Genomic DNA, 18,560 nt, shown 5'->3' with positions numbered 1-18,560 from the left:
TTTACCACTAGATCACATCCCTAGTTCATTTTCTTTGTTTATTTTGAGATGGATCTCTTTTAGTTGCTAAGGGTCTTACTAAATTGCTGAGGTTGGTCTTGAACTTGGGATCCTCCAGCCTCAGCCTCCCCAGTCGCTGGGATAATAGGCAGGCATCTCCATGCCCAGCTTAATACGTTGTGCTTTTTTAAAAAAAGAGTTCTGTCAAGGTTTAATTGAGTTCTACTGAGCTTTAAATTGAGTGCATTTAAAATGTACAATTAGATCTGTTTTGATGTATGTATGCACTGATGAAACCATCACTACAGTCAATATGTTCATATTGAACCATAACTATGACCCCCTAAGAAACAGTCCTTGTACCTCTTTGTAATCCATTCCTTCCATACTTCCCCAGGCAACCACCACTGATCTGTTTTTTATTACTATAGGTAAGCCTGCATATTAAGAATTTTTTATAAATGTCACTTTTTGTTTTTTGTTTTTCCTTTTACAGCATAATTGCTTTGAGATTCTCTGATGTTTTTACATGTATTATTGATTTATTTCCTTTTATAGCTGAATATTCCTTTTTATGGAATATCACGATTTTTTATCCATTCACCTGTTCATGGATATTTGATTTGTATTTATATTGTTTGACCGTTATGAATAAAGCTTCTACAAACATCCATATGAAAGTCTTTGGACATAAGTTTTCCTATCTTGTGGGTAAATACCAAGGAGAAGGTATGACTGAATTGTATAGTAGGTGTATGTTCAACATTTTAAGAAACTGCTAAACTGTTTTCCAAAGTGATTCTATCATTTTACTATCCTATTGGCAGTATATTAGAGTTCTAGTTGCTTTAAATCCTTATTAATAACTTTCAGCCATTCTAATACTTGTGGAGGGACATTTCATTGTGGTTTCATTTGGATGTGTTCAGTGATTAATGATAATAAGCATATTTTCAAGTAGTTATTTATTATAAATATACTTCTTTGATGAAGTATATGTTCAAATCCTTTTCCTATTTTAATTGGATTATTTTCTTATTGAGTTTTTAGAATTCTTTATTCAGAGTACGTGTGCTTTATTAGATTCATGTCTTATAACTATTTTCTCTCAGCCAATAACTTAACTTATCCTTTTAACTAACAAATGTCTTTTAAGGAACAGAAATTTTTCTGTTGTCCTTTTGGGGTATTTTTGTTTGTTTGTAGTTTTGTTGTTCTTATCGTTATTGTTTTGGTGTTCAAACTACATCCCCAGCCCTTTTTATCTTTTATTTTGAGATATGTCCTGATAAGTTGCTAAGGCTAGCCTTCAACTTGGTATCCTCCTGCCTCAGCCTCTTGAGTAGCTGGGATTAAAGGTGTGTGCTATCATGCCTAGTGAGGAACAGAAAATTTAAATTATCATCAAGTCAAAATTTATCAATTTGTTGTTTTATGAATTATCATTTCATCTAACAATGTTTGAAGAACAGAAATTTTAAATAATCATGAAATGCAGTTTACCAGTCTGTTTTTTCAGTATTGTATATGTCAAAGGAAGTTTTGTATATAGGTTTGATGTTCAGGTCTACCATCCATTTTTACTTAATTTTTGTGTAATGCAAAGTATAGATTGAAGTTGTTCTCCTGCTCTTTTATTTATTTATTTATTTATTTTTGCATTTACATATCAGTGTTTTCTACCACTACTTGTTACAGATGATATACTTTCTCCACTGAATTTCCTTTGGACTTTTGTCAAAAGTCACTTGTCCATATATGTGTAAATCTATAGACTTTTTGGGTTAATACATGTTTGTAAAATTTTAAATAATACCTAATACTAGACAGAATAATAATGATTAGACTTTATCTGTTTAATAGTTATTTGTTATTTAGCATTCATAGCATTAAATAAGATAATCACTGAAGTTATTAGTAAAATTATAACATTAAAATTTTTAGTAAGTTAATAAATTAAATAATATTTAATTTTTTCTTAATATGTAAAAATGCATGATAATTTTTTATCTCAGAAGGTCATTCTGTGATGGTAATATTTGACTTCAGTCTTGGCCTTAGGAAAATATCAGTTTTTAGAACCATGGTTATTGGCCATTAGACTCCAATGTATTTTTGGGTGCATTTCTAAGGGGTTCTGTCAGTTTTCACTAAGGAATGTAGAGTTCCTACCACCCTCCTGTCTCCCTCCCCACTGTGACCTGACAAGAACCACTGAGAGGAGGGAAATTTTATTTTTGGTCATGGTTTCAGAGATTTAGTCCTTGAATTGACCAACTTGATTGCTATGGACCCAACGTGAGGCAGAAAACAGAAAACATCATGATGGAAGGGCATAATGGAGAGAGATGCCTCAATTCATGGCAACCAAGAAGCAGAGAAAGCAAGGGAATGGGCCACAGTAAACCTGGCTAAAAATTGCTAGCAAAATTCATGCCACTCACTGAATGTTATGCTACCTTGAAATTTCCTCTGCCAAATTATTTAGTCCATCACTTTTAAGTTTTAAGATAAGGGCAAAACATAAATAAGTTCTTTGTCAGAATGTAACAGGAATGACCTCTAGTCTAATTCCAAGTAACATCCTTGTTCCCCTCTGAAATCCCAGGAACACAGTCTTCACGGTCTACATTTTGGTCTTCTAAGTTCCCACTAGAATTTCCCATGAAACTCCACTTACAACATTCTAAAACGTCTTAAGTCTGCATCTCCAAACCTTTCCAACCTCCTCCCACAAACCAGCTCTAAAGGTTTTTGAACCACATCGTTAGGTTAGTTAGAGCAGCAGCCCCACTCCTGGTACCAATTTCTGTATTAGTTGGCTTTTTCTTGCTGTCATCAAAATTGAGAACAACTACTTAGGGAAGGGAAAGTTTATTATGGCCCACAATTTCAGAGATTTAGTTCATGGTTGGCCAACTACATTGCTCTGGACCCAAGTTGAGGCAGGACATCATGGCAGAGGGCATGACAGAAGGAAACTGCTCACTTCATGACAGCCAGGAAGCAGAGAGAGCAAGCCATAGGGAAAATAACCCTTCCAGGGCATGCCCCCAGTGATGTACCTCATCTAACTTGTGGCCCACGTGATTACAGCTACCATTCAGTTCTTTCAAACTAGGATTGACTGATTAGGTTACAACCTTACAGTCAAATCCAGAGTTTGCTGCATTAACACAGAAACTTTTGGGAGATACCTCTTATCCAAACCATAGCACCTTGGCCAGTACTGTATCTGAGCAGTATTTAGTAATTGCCTACTTTGTGAATAATTGGGTACTTAATGAATAAAACAGGCATTTTCCTGGCATTTACAGTCTGTCAATAGAGACAGACATTGAACTCCTTTCACGGATTTTTAATTATAATAGTAATAAGTGCTACAGTGGAGCAATATTGAAGACTATGTATGAGTACACACCAAGGGGAACTGAAATCAGTTCCTTAGGAAACCATAACTGTTTAAATCCTCTATGATTAGGTCTTCCTCTACCTACAATCAGTTTAATTAAACAAACTGGTTGTTATTAATCATAGCACACTAGGCAAACTATTAGAAATGAAGATTTCTTGCCAACTGAATTGACTATGTCTGTGAACTTTTGACTGTAGTCATATATTTCCATCTAGCTTCTGAAGTGGGTTTTTTTTTTTTGTTTTGTTTTGTTTTGTTTGCCAAATTAGGCAGCATTCTTACCTCTTTTATCGTTTTTTTGTGTTTTGGGTCATATTTTCATTGCCGAGATTTTCATAAATTTGTGAGTTGAAGGTGAACCTATTTACTTTCTTTTAAACATTCAGTTAATATGCCTTTGCACTGTGACCTATTTTCTATCCATGAAATATATGACTTTCAAATAAATAAACCCATTTGAGAAAAAAGATATCATTTTATAATATAAATATAATAGTATTTTTATGGCACCACTGTTGATGCTCAATCTTGTATATGCCTTGTATGTACAGTGGTCTCATATACTTAGATTGTTTATATTTGACTGATTTGTCTACTCATATTTTATTCACAAAGTAATCAAAATTTTTTTCATGAAAGACTGATAAGAATATAGACATTTTTCAGAAGAAATATATGCGTATTTTTAAACCATAGTTTTTTTAATGAGTTGTACAATTTTTAGGTTACTCTTAAAGAGACTAATTCTCACATATGATTACCTGCATTTAAAAAAATTTGTTAGTCACTTAATAAGCAATATAGTGGATAAAAGCCTATCTAAAACGTGAACAGCCATTGCAGTGCTAAGAAACCATGAAGGTTGAGGATCCTTCCAGAAGAGAATCTGCTAATAACAGCCCTTGTCATTATGAATTTGGAGTTGTATACTGTTTGACATAAGAAGTTTCATTAATATTATTATTATTATTTATATATTTTTGGTTATAGTATCTGTAGGTTTTCAAATAAGCTAATAACTTCATTTTGTTGTTTTCAGATTTTAAAGCTATTTCTAATTTTTCACTATTACAGTGTCGCAGTAAACACACATAATAGTTAAGTCCTCATTTACATGCCAGAGATAAAAAAAATCCCACAACTACAATTTTCATGTTTAAGGGCCTTGTTGCCTAATGCCACATTGCTTCCCATATTTCTGAGGAAATGATAAATTCAAATTGACCTTTTTTTTTTTTTTTTTTTTTTTTGGTGGTGCTGGGGATTTGAACCCAGGGCCTTGTGCTTGTGAGGCAAGCACTCTACCAACTGAGCTATATCCCCAGCCCTCAAATTGACCTTTTTAAAGACTTATTCTTCCACCAGTTCAGCTTAACTATTGTAAATTGAGCTGCTATGAACATTGATGTGGCCATATCACTATAGTATGCTAATTTTAAGTCCTTTGGGTACAGGCTGAGAAGTGGGATAACTGGACCAAATGGTGATTCCATTCCAGATTTTCTGAGGAATCTCCATAATGCTTCCTAGAGTAGTTGTACCAATTTGCAGTTCTACCAGCAACATATTAGTGAACTTTTTTTGCTACTTCCTTGCCAACATTTATTGTTACTTCTATTCTTGATAATTGCCATTCTGACTGGAGTGAGATGAAATCTCAGTATAGTTTTAATTTGCATTTCTTTTATTGCTGGAGATGTTAAACATTTTTTTCATAAATTTGTTGACAGATCATATTTCTTATGTGAAGTGCCTATTCAGTTCCTTTGCCCATTTATTGATTTTTTTTTTTTTTTTTTGGAGTTAAGTTTCTTGAGTTCTCTCTGTATCCTGGAGGTTAATGCTCTATCTGAGGTGCAGGTGGCAAAAATTTTCTCCCATTCTGTAGGCTCTCTCTTCATGTTCTTGATTGTCTCCCTTGCTGTGAAGAAGTTTTTTTGTTTGATACCATCCATCCCTTTTATTGATTCTTCATTTTACTTCTTGCACTTCGGAGTCTTTCTGAGGAAGTCCGTTCCTAAGCCCACATGGTGGAGAGTTGAGCCTACTTTTTCTTGTATTAAGCACAGGGTCTCTCCTCTAATGCCTAGGACTGATCCACTTTAGGTGGAGTTTTGTGCAGTTTGAGAGATAGATGTTTAATTTCATTTTGCTACATGTGGATTTCCAGTTTTTCCAGCACCATTTGTTGAAGAGGATATCTTTTCTCCAATGTAGGTTATTGGCGTCTTTGTTTAGTATGAGATTTGTCATTTCTTTACCTTTATTTTTTATTTACTTACTTTCATGTGTTGCTGAGGATTGAACCCAGTGCCTCACACATGCTAGGCAAGTGTTTTACCACTGAGCTACAACCCCAGCCCACTATTTTACTCTATTTTTAAAAGCAACAAAATTGCATTATGTTTTTATTAATATTCTTGTTAGCACCAAATATCTCCATTTTCTTCTTAGATTTGACTATTTTGCAGTTACATTGACATGTTACTCTTTTTTTATTTTGGTTAATTAGTTAATTGGTCATATTTGTACCATAAAGCTAGGCATTAGTAAAATATTGCATTATGTTCTTTAAAAAAAATTATTTTTCTCATCCAGGCATGGTGGTGCACACCTGTAATTCCAGTGACTCAGGAGGCTAAGGCAGGAGGATTGAAAGCTCAAGGCCAGGAACTTAGCGAGACCCTGTTTCAAAATAACAAGAGTGGGGGATGTAGCTCAATAGTAAAGCACCCCTGGGGTTAAATCCCTGGTACAAAAAATATATATATAGTTTTAAAGAGATGTATGATACAGGAACATTTTCTGTTTTCTGCTTACTCCTTTTTCCTCCATATTATCCATTGTCATTCTGACATATACTTTGACAAATAATGGAAAAGCAGTTCCTGGAGTTTTAGTCAGTTTGATTGCTATAACAAATTACCAGAGACTAGATGGCTTAAACAACCAACATTTATTTCTCATAGCTCTGGAGTCTGAGAATTTCAAGATCAAGGTACTTTTAGATCCTGTGTCTGGTGAGGGCCCAGCTTCCAAGTTTATAGATTACCATGTTGTTGTATACTCATGTTATGGAGAGCAGAAGTATCATCTCTCTCCTGTCTCTTATAAAGTCACTTTGGTTCCCAAAGACCTCACCTCCTAATATCATTACACTAAGGGTTAAGATTTTAACATATGAATCTTTGGGGAAATGGACATTTAGTCCATGATACATGTTTTTTTTTTTTTTTTTTTAAGAGATTAGGCAAAGGCTAAGATACTGGCTATAATAAGATTTTTTTTTAGTTATAGATGGACAGAATACCTTTATTTTATTTATTTATGTGGTGCTGAGGATCAAACCCAGTGCCCCACATAAGCAAGGTAAGCACTCTACCCCTGAGTCATAACCCCCGCCCTATGATAAGATTTTTTTCAATTATTTGTTATTAGATGTTGAAATTAGACCAAATTTGGGTGTCTGTATTCTTATCACTTTGTCATTTTGAATCAGTAATCAAATAACCCTTAGCTAGTAGGATTGTTGTTAATTTTATTTTTAATTCCAGAACATTTGATTAAGGTACTGCTGTGCAAGGGACTATGCTATAACCGAGGGGAGAAAGTAGAAAAATGATAAATATTCCACTTAAGCAGGAATACATGAATCCACTTATATAACAATTTTATCATTGATCATAGCCTTCTATCCTGTAAATTGAGATTGGAATTTACACACTGAGTACATTATTTAGTTACTTTGATTAAAACTTTAGGTTTTCATACTAAATATGCACAATTTTACTTACAAAAATTTGAAGGGAAATAAATCTATTTCTAGAAATGCTATAAAAATTGTTTAGGGACTAGCCTGGGCTACAAACCTTAAGTATATTTAACTGATAAAATTTGAATTCCATTCTCAAACGTCCTCCTTACCTTTTCACTCTTTCTTTTTCAGGAATGTCTTTCTTTTTATATAAGGTTGAAACAGAAGGGTGTGAATCAGAAATAAACCAGTAAATGAAAAATCTGAGTAGAGGAAGGGAGAATAGGAGAGGTAGGAGAGGAGGGAAAAGGATAGGGTGTGGGGACTGAAATGAAGTAAATCAAATTCTATGCATGTATGATTTTCTCAGAATGAACCCAGCTACTATGTACAGCTACAGTACTCTTAAGAAAAAAAAAAAAAAAAAAGAAATAGAAATAGAAGGATTGGGGAGTCTCCTCAAAAAAATTTATTGTGATAGGAATACATGTCTTTTGTTCCATTAGGCTAGTCTGCTGTCTGTGATTTTGTTGTATTTCTCTATTCTTTGATTCCCACTTTTGACAGCATATTTCCTTATACATTTTACTAATTTTTATGAACTTTCACTGACCTTATATTTGACTTTAGTCATCAACTGTTGTTTTGTTCGTTCTTTTTTTTTAAATACAGCACTATGAATTATGTATACATATGAAATATTCTTGAAGTCCTCTCCTTTCTTGTTATGTTGGTTAATTCAGTGGGCCCAGGCAACAGGGACCCAGATGCTTTTCTCCTTATTTTGTCATCCTTAATTAAGCAACTTGCCTGCTTAATTTAGCTCCTTTCAAGATCCCATTGACTGCCACAGTTCCAGACATCCCATGCAGATAACCAGATCCCAAAGGGGAATATTTTTTCTTATAGCCTCTGCTTTGTTTTGTTTTGGTTTTTTATTTTGTTCTTTGGCAGGCTCTTGGTATGTTACCTCTGCTAGCCTCAAACTCCCCCATTTTCTTAATCAGCCTCCTGAGTAGCTGGTATTACAGCCAGGCACCACCACAAACAATTTAGCCTGTTTTTTTGAAAAAGCAAAGAAATTCTTATTGGTCACAGTAAGTATGCTTATCAGTCATGTTTATTTTTAAACCAGTCATTGCCAAGGAAATGGGAATTACCATAATAGGCTTACCAAAATTTGAATGAGGTTGAGGTTTGATTGACAAGGCAAAAGGGGAAACTCAGTATACATAGTGAAGTAAATCTGCCACATAAGCCTTCCTTTTTTAGTTGTAGTTGGACACAATATCTTTATTTTTTTATGTAGTGCTGAGGATCGAACCCAGTGCCTCACATGTGCGAGGCAAGCACTCTACCACTAGCTACAGCCCCACATAAGCCTTTCTAATAGGGTTGCTAGGTAGGTAGATGAAATGATTAAAATTGCTTCACAAAATGACTCTATAACATTTATTATATATTACATTTGTATGGTGTTATATATATTATACTTATAGTACTATTAATTGGAAGTACTATATAAACAAAATATATAGTACTACTGATATACTATAAATATGTGTAGTACTATATAAGGGTACTATATATGTATGGTTCTTCTTATATAGTCCCACTAAAGTACTTTTATGGTCCTTATTTTTGATAGTACTGTTAGTATAATATATATAGTACTTCTAAAAATGTAATGTTATTAGCTGGAATTTTACACATTCTGTAACTTTTTGACAGGCATAAAAATGTTAGAAAGATTTAGAATGCCTTTCTCTAAGAAGATAAATTGTGTTCAAAAAATAAGGAGATAGAAATGTTACCTACTCTGATTTGTATATGTATATATATATTTGTATGTGTATATACATACTTTATATATATATCAAATGATCATACTGTATGCCATAGATTTATACAATGAGAAAATAAGTATTTGATGTAATATGATGAATCCATAATCTTTTCAAAAAGTTATGATTTCCAAAGATAAACTTTAATGAATTAAATAGAATATACTTTTTCTTTTTTTAAATATATTTTTAGATGTTGATAGAGTTTTATTTTCCTCATTTATTTGTATGTGGTCCTGAGGATCAAACTCAGTGCCTCACATATGCTAGGCAAGTGCTCTACAGTGAGCCACAACCCCAGCCCAAATATACTTTTTCAAATGTTACATTAAAATGATACTTTACCGGCTGGGGAGATAGCTCAGTTGGTAGTGCTCGCTTTCGCAAGCACAAGGCCCTGGGTTCCATCCCCAGCACCGCAAAAAAAAAAAAAATAATAATACTTTATTATCAATGAAGTGACCTAAGATTTTATATGTGAATAAATATTGCCTTGGAACCTTAGTATTTAGCTTTTATATATCACTTCCTCCTTGCTCCCAACAGCTCCATTGTCCAAAAGTCTAGTAATAAAAAGAATTATTTCTAGAATAATCAAATTACTAGGTATAATGTATTAACCAGTAGCAATCTGGGCCTTATAAAATGGAAGGGGAAAAAAAGTGGGCCTCTGTTGTTATTTGCCACTGCAGTGTTCTGTGGTGCCTGCGGGGGAGGGACTGATGACTCATTAGCTCAGATGGTTGACTGTGCTGCCTTCTGGATTTTTCCTTTCCTACAGAGGGTTTTTTGTTTGTTTGTTTTTTAACCTTTCACAAGTATGGAGGGGTGCTATAATTTATAACTAAAAAATTTCTTAGTTACAAATTGCATTCAATTTTTATCCTTAAGGTAGAACTCAAACAGCTAAAGCCAAAATTTTTATGTAATCATTGAACTGACTTTTTATGAATGCAGCACATACCATATACTTCATGAAAGTATATAGTACATTTTTTTTTTCTTTCCAACATGTTGGGGATCAAATCCAGGGTCTTGAGCATACTGGGTGAGCAAGTACTCTACCACTGAGCAAAGATTGCTATATATTGTATTAAGAAAGATTTGTTAAGAGATACCAAACTATTTTATGAAGCACTAAATCATATCATAACTTTGTATCATGGAGATTTGGAATAAGATTAACAGTGTAATTTGTAATATGATTTGTATATTGAAAGTTAATGTTTTGGAGGTCGTATTCCTTATGATATTTTTAGTCTGTGCTTTTTCACAAAGGCATAAGCAGAAGATTTTAGTGGGGTGTTTTTATTTTGACTATTTTCAGAGATAGTAAGGTAATTAACAATATGTTGTATGACTATGCTTCTCAAACTGCTATATGCTTATCCCTCTTCAGTCATCAAGTCATTATAGCATGTCTGCCTGATGAATGATTTTATTTGTGGAAAGCATTTTCATATTTTTTGTACTATTGTATGTGGTGGATTAGACTATAAAATTTGTTTGTATTTAAAGAGAATATATGAAAGTATACCAAGAAATTATCCTGTTTACGGTAGGCTACTTAGTAGCTTCCAATTCCTTGTCCAGATACTGGAGTGTTGATGGGAGTTTTCTGCAATTGGGGAACTCTGGTGAAAAATCTTGAAAATTACAATAGGAAACCTGTCAGAGTTGTGAGAATTGCAAATTTGAAATACTTCAAAATGGCCTGTTATCTTGGACCAATTCTGAAATTTTTTTTCAGTATTCAGCTGTTAAGTTGGAAACTGAAACTCCTGGATCTAGGAACATATTTCCTACTCTATTATAAATTAGTACTTTAAAACTAAATAGATTGTTTGGCATCTGTAACTACTGTCTTAGGGCTTTAGCTAAGGTTTACTTTAAAGAATTAGGAGGAACAAGCTCCTTATAGAAACGAAGCCTTTGGCTATTTGAGGGCCTAATTCTGTCAGTTGTTTGGTTTAGACGAACGTTGCCCTATCTTCTGTATGACTTGATTTCTAAAGCCAGTTTTGGATTCCCTTTCCGCATTTGGAAAATAATGAAAAGAGGACTAAGACAGAAAACACCAAAAATTTTGGTGGTTCAAGCATGAGTTTAACTTTCAGTATCAGGGGATTCTCCAGTTTGCTCATTATTTGAGTGTTTTGGAGCCTCCACATGCAGATGCCAAGAAAGTTTTGTTATGGAAGATGTTTTTTAGGAATCAGTACATGTGATCCCTAAAGAAAGGTGATGGAAGCAGAATTGGCAGAAATCAAATTGCAATGCAAACTTGATAAAGCCTCAACCAACCACCTCCCCATGTGGTTGGGGGTTTAGAGTATCAACATCAGGCTGAGATGCCTGGGCCTTTATACCTCTACTTTGCTTAGTTACAAGGTTCAGTCTGCCCTGTGAAAGATACAAGGGTGGGCAAAGTGGTTCTGTGTATCTGAGACTGATCCTGAAGGATAGATAGCTATGAGCTTCTCCACTAACCACACTCTCCTGCTTTTCCCCGTGATATTTCCCTTCAATATATTGCCATTGTCCTTTTGACCATTTCTGTCAGTAGTGAAGAAAAGCAGGGTAAGAGAATTGAGAAGGACAGTAGGAAGAGGGCGTCTATTTTATGTAAGTGCTTTGTGCAGAAACTAAATGGTAAGAAGAGAATATGGAAAGAACAGATATTCCAAGCATGAGCACAGCAAGTGTCAAGGTCTGTGTGGTAGTGGCACAGGTTAAAATTCAAATGGGTTATGGGTCTGGGGCTGTAGTTCAGTGGTAGAGCGCTTGCCTTGCACGGGTGAGACACTGGATTCAATCTTCAGCACCACATGAAAATAAAGATACTGTGTCCACCTACATCTAAAAAATATTTTTTAAAAAATTTAAATGGGTCAAAACATCAAAAATGAATAAAAGTGCTTGGAATTTTACACTTTAAAGCATGTTGGTGAAAGATGTGATATGATCTGTTTGGGGATGTATTTGCAACCACTTCATTGCATACAATACAATGGAGTAGAGAAAGCTAGTGCTGATGATATAGCCTATCTCGTAGGGCGCTTGCCTAGCACGCAGGACTGGGGTTGGAATCCCCCGCACCGTGGGGTGGAAAAGAAAAACAAACAAACAAACAAAAAAATGAGAAAGCTAAATTACTCATACTCATAGATATGTTTTTCTATTTTTAATAGTGGCTTTTTAAAAAGCAGGATAATCTTAACTTGCTATGTAAGAATAGTAATCAGATGAATGCAAATTGTCTGATGAAAGCCATCTATAGATAAATTTATAGAATTATCACTTAGGTTCTTTATGTTATTAGTTTGATGTTACTGTTTCTAATGCCTTTAGTCTTTGACATAAATTAAATAAGATATGCCAAAAATTTTTAAAGTTAAAAATGATAGATTCTTCAGAATTTCCTTGGTGGCTAAGATTATCCAGCTGGCTAATACACTCACAAGACAGCTGAATCATGAACAAATGCATTTGATTTCCACTAATCATTGCTCATATACTTGGAGACCCTCACTGTTCAGTTTTAAAGGGAAAGTATGTAAATACTTTTTTAAAAATCAGAACAGGCACTATTATTTCCTCATGAACTCTTTAGAACACCTTCCTATACCACCAGGAGAATTGAATCATCCATAGGGAAGATTTACTGTGTATTCTAATACCTCCTTGTTCATCTTTGAAGTCTCAGCTTAACCTCCTCTAAGTCGCTGTCATCCTGCCCAAATCTAGTTTAGATAACTTTGCTTTATGCTTCTCTAAGTCAACCTGTACTGCTCCTATGAGAGCACACATGCCACTTTATTGTAATTACCTGTTTGTCTTTTTATCCCATTATGCCAGAATATGCTTGGGGGAAAGATTGTATTCTCTCCATTTTATTTTCTACTCATAATATAAGCAGTTGACCATCATTGATGCTTAAAAAACAATGCATGTGGTACTAGAAAAAAAAGTTGTGGTAAGTTAAACATTATAGCTAGGGGGAAAACTAGGCAACAGACTATATTTGGCTCAAATAAGAAAAAGGTAAGACTACATTAGATGCTTTTTAGAAGTTAAGCAATCTTAGCTTGAATTAACACAATAAAATTGGTAGTCATCAGTATTTCTGTTAGGAATAATATTAGGTCCCCCCCACCCCATTAGATTTTGCAGATGAAACTGAGGCTTACAAGGATGAAAGAATGTGATTTGTCCAAGGCTGCAATTTATAAATTCATATTTGGTAGTGTTTAACTATTTGGTGTCTCCCAAAAGCTCATGTGTGAGGCAATGCAAGAAAGTTTAGAGGTGAAACAACTGGGTTAGAAGAACCTTAACCTAATCAATGTGTTAATCTTCTGATCGGGTTTGAGTGGTGACCTTAAGCAGGTAAGATGTGGTTGGAGGAGATAGGTCATTGGGGATGTGCCTTTAGGGTATTTATTTTGTTCCTGGTGAGGATCTCTCTCTCTCTCTCTCTCTCTCTCTCTCTCTCTCTCTCTCTCTCTCTCTCTCTCTCCTCTTCCTGGTACCATGTTCCTGGCTGCTTTTCTCCTCCATATTCTTCTACCATGATGTCCTACCCTACTTGGTCCATGAAGGATGGAGTTGGCCCACTGAGACCTATGAAACCTTGAGCCACAAAATAAACTTTTCCTCCTAAAATTGTTCTTATCAGGTTTTTTGTCACAACAAAAAAGCTGACTCAATCAGTATTCAATAAGTATCCAGAATGCATGGATACTCTTCAGTTCTTGCTTATATAATAACTGGAGTATTTTTTGTTTTTGTTGTTTTCTCCATTTTAAAAGATATATTGACATCATGAAATACTTCCCAAAAAAGAGTCAGCAAAGAAGTGAGGAGTATGAACAAGACTTTTAAGAGACAGCTGAAAGCATTAAGGAGGGTTTGCTTGGAGAGGGAACATGCTCTGTTTCTACAGAAGTTGGAAGAAACATGGCCAGAGAACGGATGTTACCAGGAGGTAGATTTAGGTTGTCTTAAGGTAAACTCTTAAGGAAGAAATTTCTAAAAATAGAATGGCAGAGTCAGGCATGGTGGTGCACACCGTTTTCTCAGTTTACTCCAGAGACTGATGTGGAAGTATCCCTTGAGTCTAGGAGTTCAAGAGCAGCCTGGGAAACAGGGAGATCCCATCTCAAAAAGACAAAAACAAATAGTAAAAAAAAAATAAAAATGACTTTTTTCAAAACTAAGGCCCTGTCCAAGTACTGCTGATAAAATTTTTGTAAGCATTTTACATTTCAGGAGCATTTAAACAAATTCATAATTTAATCACAGCTCTAGAGTAAGTGTTAGGGGTATTCCTATTTTTCAAATAGTAAGATACTGATTTGTCCAAGGTTTCTGCAACATATAATTGGTAAAACCAGAATGTGATCCCAAGTCTGCTTACTCAAGATCTCATGTTCTTTTCCACTTTGAAAAGCAGGTGACCATGTATCATTAGTGCTACAGAAGAAATACCCATATTTGGGAAGGAAGTTAGTCTGCATGATTGTCAGGTGCCCCTCTGACTTTGAAAATCTTTGATTTTCTAAAGACTGAAATTTGACCTCATTAGCTTCTTCACTACTTCTTTTAAAACTTTTGCCCAACCATTTCCGAACATATTTATCTTTACATTTTGTTTATTCCCCACCCCGCATTATCTAGTAATTTCTAGAGAGCCTTGTTCTGTCTCTTTATATTCCAGTCTTTTTCAGTCCCATACCTGCTCTTACTCAGTGGCTTCTTCTTTTGCATCTTCAAGACAAAAATCCTAATAAACCAGTTTCCTTTCTTTACTTCCTCCCTTGACTGCCCTTCTTCCAACTTAATTTTGCTACAGAAGACACCCAGTAATCTTGGTTTGCTTTTATGTGACATCTATGACTGTAGGATCTAGTTTAGTTTTTCTTTCTAATAAATTCCATTTTTTTCTGATTACTTACATCCTATCTTCATTTTTATAAACAAACTACCAACCTGCACTAGTCTCTGTCTCACCACCCACAAGTGCCATCTGTGTTCTTGACATTTTTCTCTCCCCTCAGATCATTTTCTGCTCACTTGTAAGGCCTCCTATATCTCTTTATGATTTTATTCTCTGATTTTACTTTTGACTTTTTAAAAAATAGGCTTTATTTTTAGAGCATTTTTTGGTTCATAGCACTATAGACCAGAGATTTCACATATATTCCCTGACCCATCACATGCAGGGCCTCCCCCATTAACAACATTACCCAACAGAGTAGTATATTTGTTAAAATTAGTGAAACCTTCATTGATACATCATTATTACTCAAAGTCCGTAGTTAATGTTAGGGTTCGCTCTTATACATTATGTGGGCTTGGACAAATGTTTAATGACATACATCTACCAAAACAGTATCATAATATAGTGGGCAACTAACCCAGGCCTGGGTATAAAGTAAACTAAGGATGCTGTCTGTAAGAAGGGTGCCCTGGAGAGTGAGAGTTCCCCTCCCCCATTCCCTCCAGCTGGATTTCAGGAAAACTAATTAGCACCATTTACTCCTTCCTTTTGGAATGTAAAGGACTTTCCCTGGGACCTAACCACGTCCTTTTGAAGTGTAAACGCCCCTGTGAAAGCTGGGGGCTCAAGGCTAGAAATACAGTAGACCTTGTAAACCGGATTCCTTTATCACAGTAAACAGTAAACTGTTGTAAACAGTTCCCACTGGAAGACCCTTATACAATCATATATTGTTTTATGAAAACTCGTATCAGTTATGTACTGTTTTAGACTAGAAAACTTATGACATTAGATAGCCTATAAATGTTATGAAAAATTGATCGGGGTGCTCAGAATTTTGGAGTGCTAATCTCCTCTGGACTCACCAACACAAAAGAAAGTTTGGTTTCTCACATTCCTTGAGTGCTGTTTGTTGTTTCTTGCATTATTCCCACAACAATGAAGTTTCACTGCCCTAAAATCCTCTGTACTCTGCCTATCCCTCCCTCCATCATTACTGTTTTAACCACTGATATTTTTATCATCTCCATTGTTTGCCTATAATCTCTGAGTTCTTCCTTGTTAGCCTTGCCCAACCTCCCCCTTCCTATAACACTAAGTTAATCACATCAAAACTTCACTGTTAATGACTTATTATACTATCTCCTCAACTTTTTGATAGCTTGACTAATAGATTACCAACTGTGTTTCTATGGAATATTTCATGATCCATCAGTGGTCCTAGAACCTCTGAGAAACACTCCTCATTCTTCTGCAATTAAGTGCCAAAAATCAGGATTTGGCTTTCCTCTATTTTTATCTAGCTAAACTGTTTCTAAAACTTAACTTTCCAACTCCTTATTCACTGTATATATTTCATTAACATGATCTACACTTCTTCCCCTACATTGGAATCAGTTTCTTCTCCTTTTCCAATATATTATTTGGATTTCAGTTGATCACTCAGGTCATTTTGTTTTTCTATACAGTTGTTTAAAGAGAACAAAAGCTTCTTGAAAATAGTCATGTATTCTAGTCACAGCTCTTATTCTCTAAACTTAACACAGTGCTTTTTCTTTGGGAGGAGCTCAATAAACACTTAATAAATTGAATTCCAGTGATATTCAAGCCTTAACTAGCATTTTTAACTACCTTGTCTGTACTTCCTTTCCACTTTAATCTGTTAGAGTAATTGAACACTCATCTTCTCATAACTGTTCTCCATTAATCTTTAGTCATTTCCTTTATTTAGAGGATAAAGTATACTTATGAGGGTTTTTTACTATTCAGTTGAAGACCCACCTTTGCCTCCTTATATCTCACTGCTGCCTTTTATACCAGTCGGATTGTTTTGTTTGCTGTTCTCAATATTTTATCTCCATTTTATGATTGCTTCATCTGAAATGCTTTTGTTACCATTCCTTTCCTAGTTTATATAAATTCTACCTGACCATCTAGATGTCTTCCATAAATATTGTAATCTTTGAACTTACAGTAAATAAATTATATAATTTGATGCTGCATCACTTATTGATCTAAGACTCTTTATGGTTATTTGGGGACTTTATATGTAAAATGATAGTTGAACTACAAACTACTGTAACCACTTTGAGAAGCATTATGTAGATTCCTCCAAAGACTAGGAATGGAACCACCATACTGACCCATCTATCCTTTTTCTTGGTATTTATGGAAAAAAAAACCCAAAAAACTAAAAATCGGCATACTGTAACTATACAGGCACATCAATGTTTATTGCAGTGTAATTTGCAATAGCTAAGTTATGGAACAGCCCAGATGCCTGTCAACAAATGAGTGGATAAACAAAATGTGGTATATATGCACAGTGGAGTTTTATTCAGTCATCAGTAATTATTAAGTTAGACCAACAGTGAAAAATAAACTTTCTACTCTAGGATCTGTCACCAGTTTTCTTGGACTTAAATAGTTTATTCATTGAATTTTTCACATTGTATATCTATAAAGTTAAGAGTCGAACTGAATTTTCTTTTTTTTTTTTTTTTTTTTTGGGTGCTGGGGATCGAACCCAGGGCATTGTGCTTACAAGGCAAGCACTCTACCGACTGAGCTATATCTCCAGCCCCGAACTGAATTTTCTTGAACTGTTCTCTGCTCTGCTGAGAAAAAGAAAAAAAAAATGAAATTGATCCCAGAAATATTTTACAGATAGATAATAAAAAATTTTAAATGTAAAATATGTAAATTATTGCATTATAAAAAGTACTATGATAAAAAATGAAGCAGAGAAGCAGGAAAATATGTCACAATTTACATAGATGGACAGAGCAGCCTCATGCAGAAAGTGATTATGAATAAAAATCCAAAAGAGGTACAGTACCAGATACATGAGAGAAGAGCAATTCAGGCAGAGAGAACAACATTTACAAACACTCTGAGGCAGAATGTGTCTATGTTTTTGAGAAATTGCCATGTACAGTGCATAGACATGGAATGTAAGAGTAGTTAGAGAGTAGGTCAGGGATAATAAGTCATTAGAAATATTTCATGTTTTTTGCAATACTTGATATTTCCTATGGAATACCTTACTTGGAGATATAATTTGCTTATTATAATTTATAAACCATAGATTATTCAGAAATGAGGAACTTATAAATAAATTTTAAGAATTTCATATTACACTTTACTATAAACAATATAGTAACTCAGGCTGGCATTGTGGCTCAGTGGTAGAGCACTGGGTTCGATCCTCAGCACCACATAAAATAACTAAATAAAGTACATAAATAAAATAAAGATATTGTGTACATCTACAACAAAAAAAAAATTGTAGTAACTCAAAAATACACCAAAGATGACAGGTACCTATATTGATTCTTTTGTTCCAGGGTTTGTAATTAATTATTTTTTTTTAAACCATAGGTAAATTAACATGATGGATTTCTCCAAGCTACCCAAAATAATTGATGAAGATAAAGAAAGCACATTTGGTTATGTTCATGGGGTCTCAGGGCCTGGTAAGTAATAAGACTAAGGATTCCTAACTTTGATTAATGTCTTTTCAGGGTGTTTTAGGTAGAGACACAC

The 18,560-nt window shown here is 34.5% G+C and overlaps 1 protein-coding gene across 2 annotated transcripts in view; it reads left to right on the top strand.

Moving 5' to 3' along the window:
• Atp6v1a (ATPase H+ transporting V1 subunit A) overlaps positions 1-18,560 on the top strand; it is a 59,717-nt gene that overhangs the window by 10,566 nt on the left and 30,591 nt on the right. For both annotated transcript variants that reach the window (XM_047564553.1, XM_047564552.1), the window contains one exon: positions 18,396-18,490. In XM_047564553.1, the coding sequence (XP_047420509.1) occupies positions 18,406-18,490 (85 nt within the window). In that variant the 5' untranslated portion in view covers positions 18,396-18,405. The remainder of the gene's footprint in view (positions 1-18,395; positions 18,491-18,560) is intronic.

Source organism: Sciurus carolinensis, chromosome 9, assembly GCF_902686445.1.
Source record: "Sciurus carolinensis chromosome 9, mSciCar1.2, whole genome shotgun sequence".
NCBI classification, from domain to species: domain Eukaryota; kingdom Metazoa; phylum Chordata; class Mammalia; order Rodentia; family Sciuridae; genus Sciurus; species Sciurus carolinensis.
This window is presented reverse-complemented; position numbering and strand designations above follow the sequence as displayed.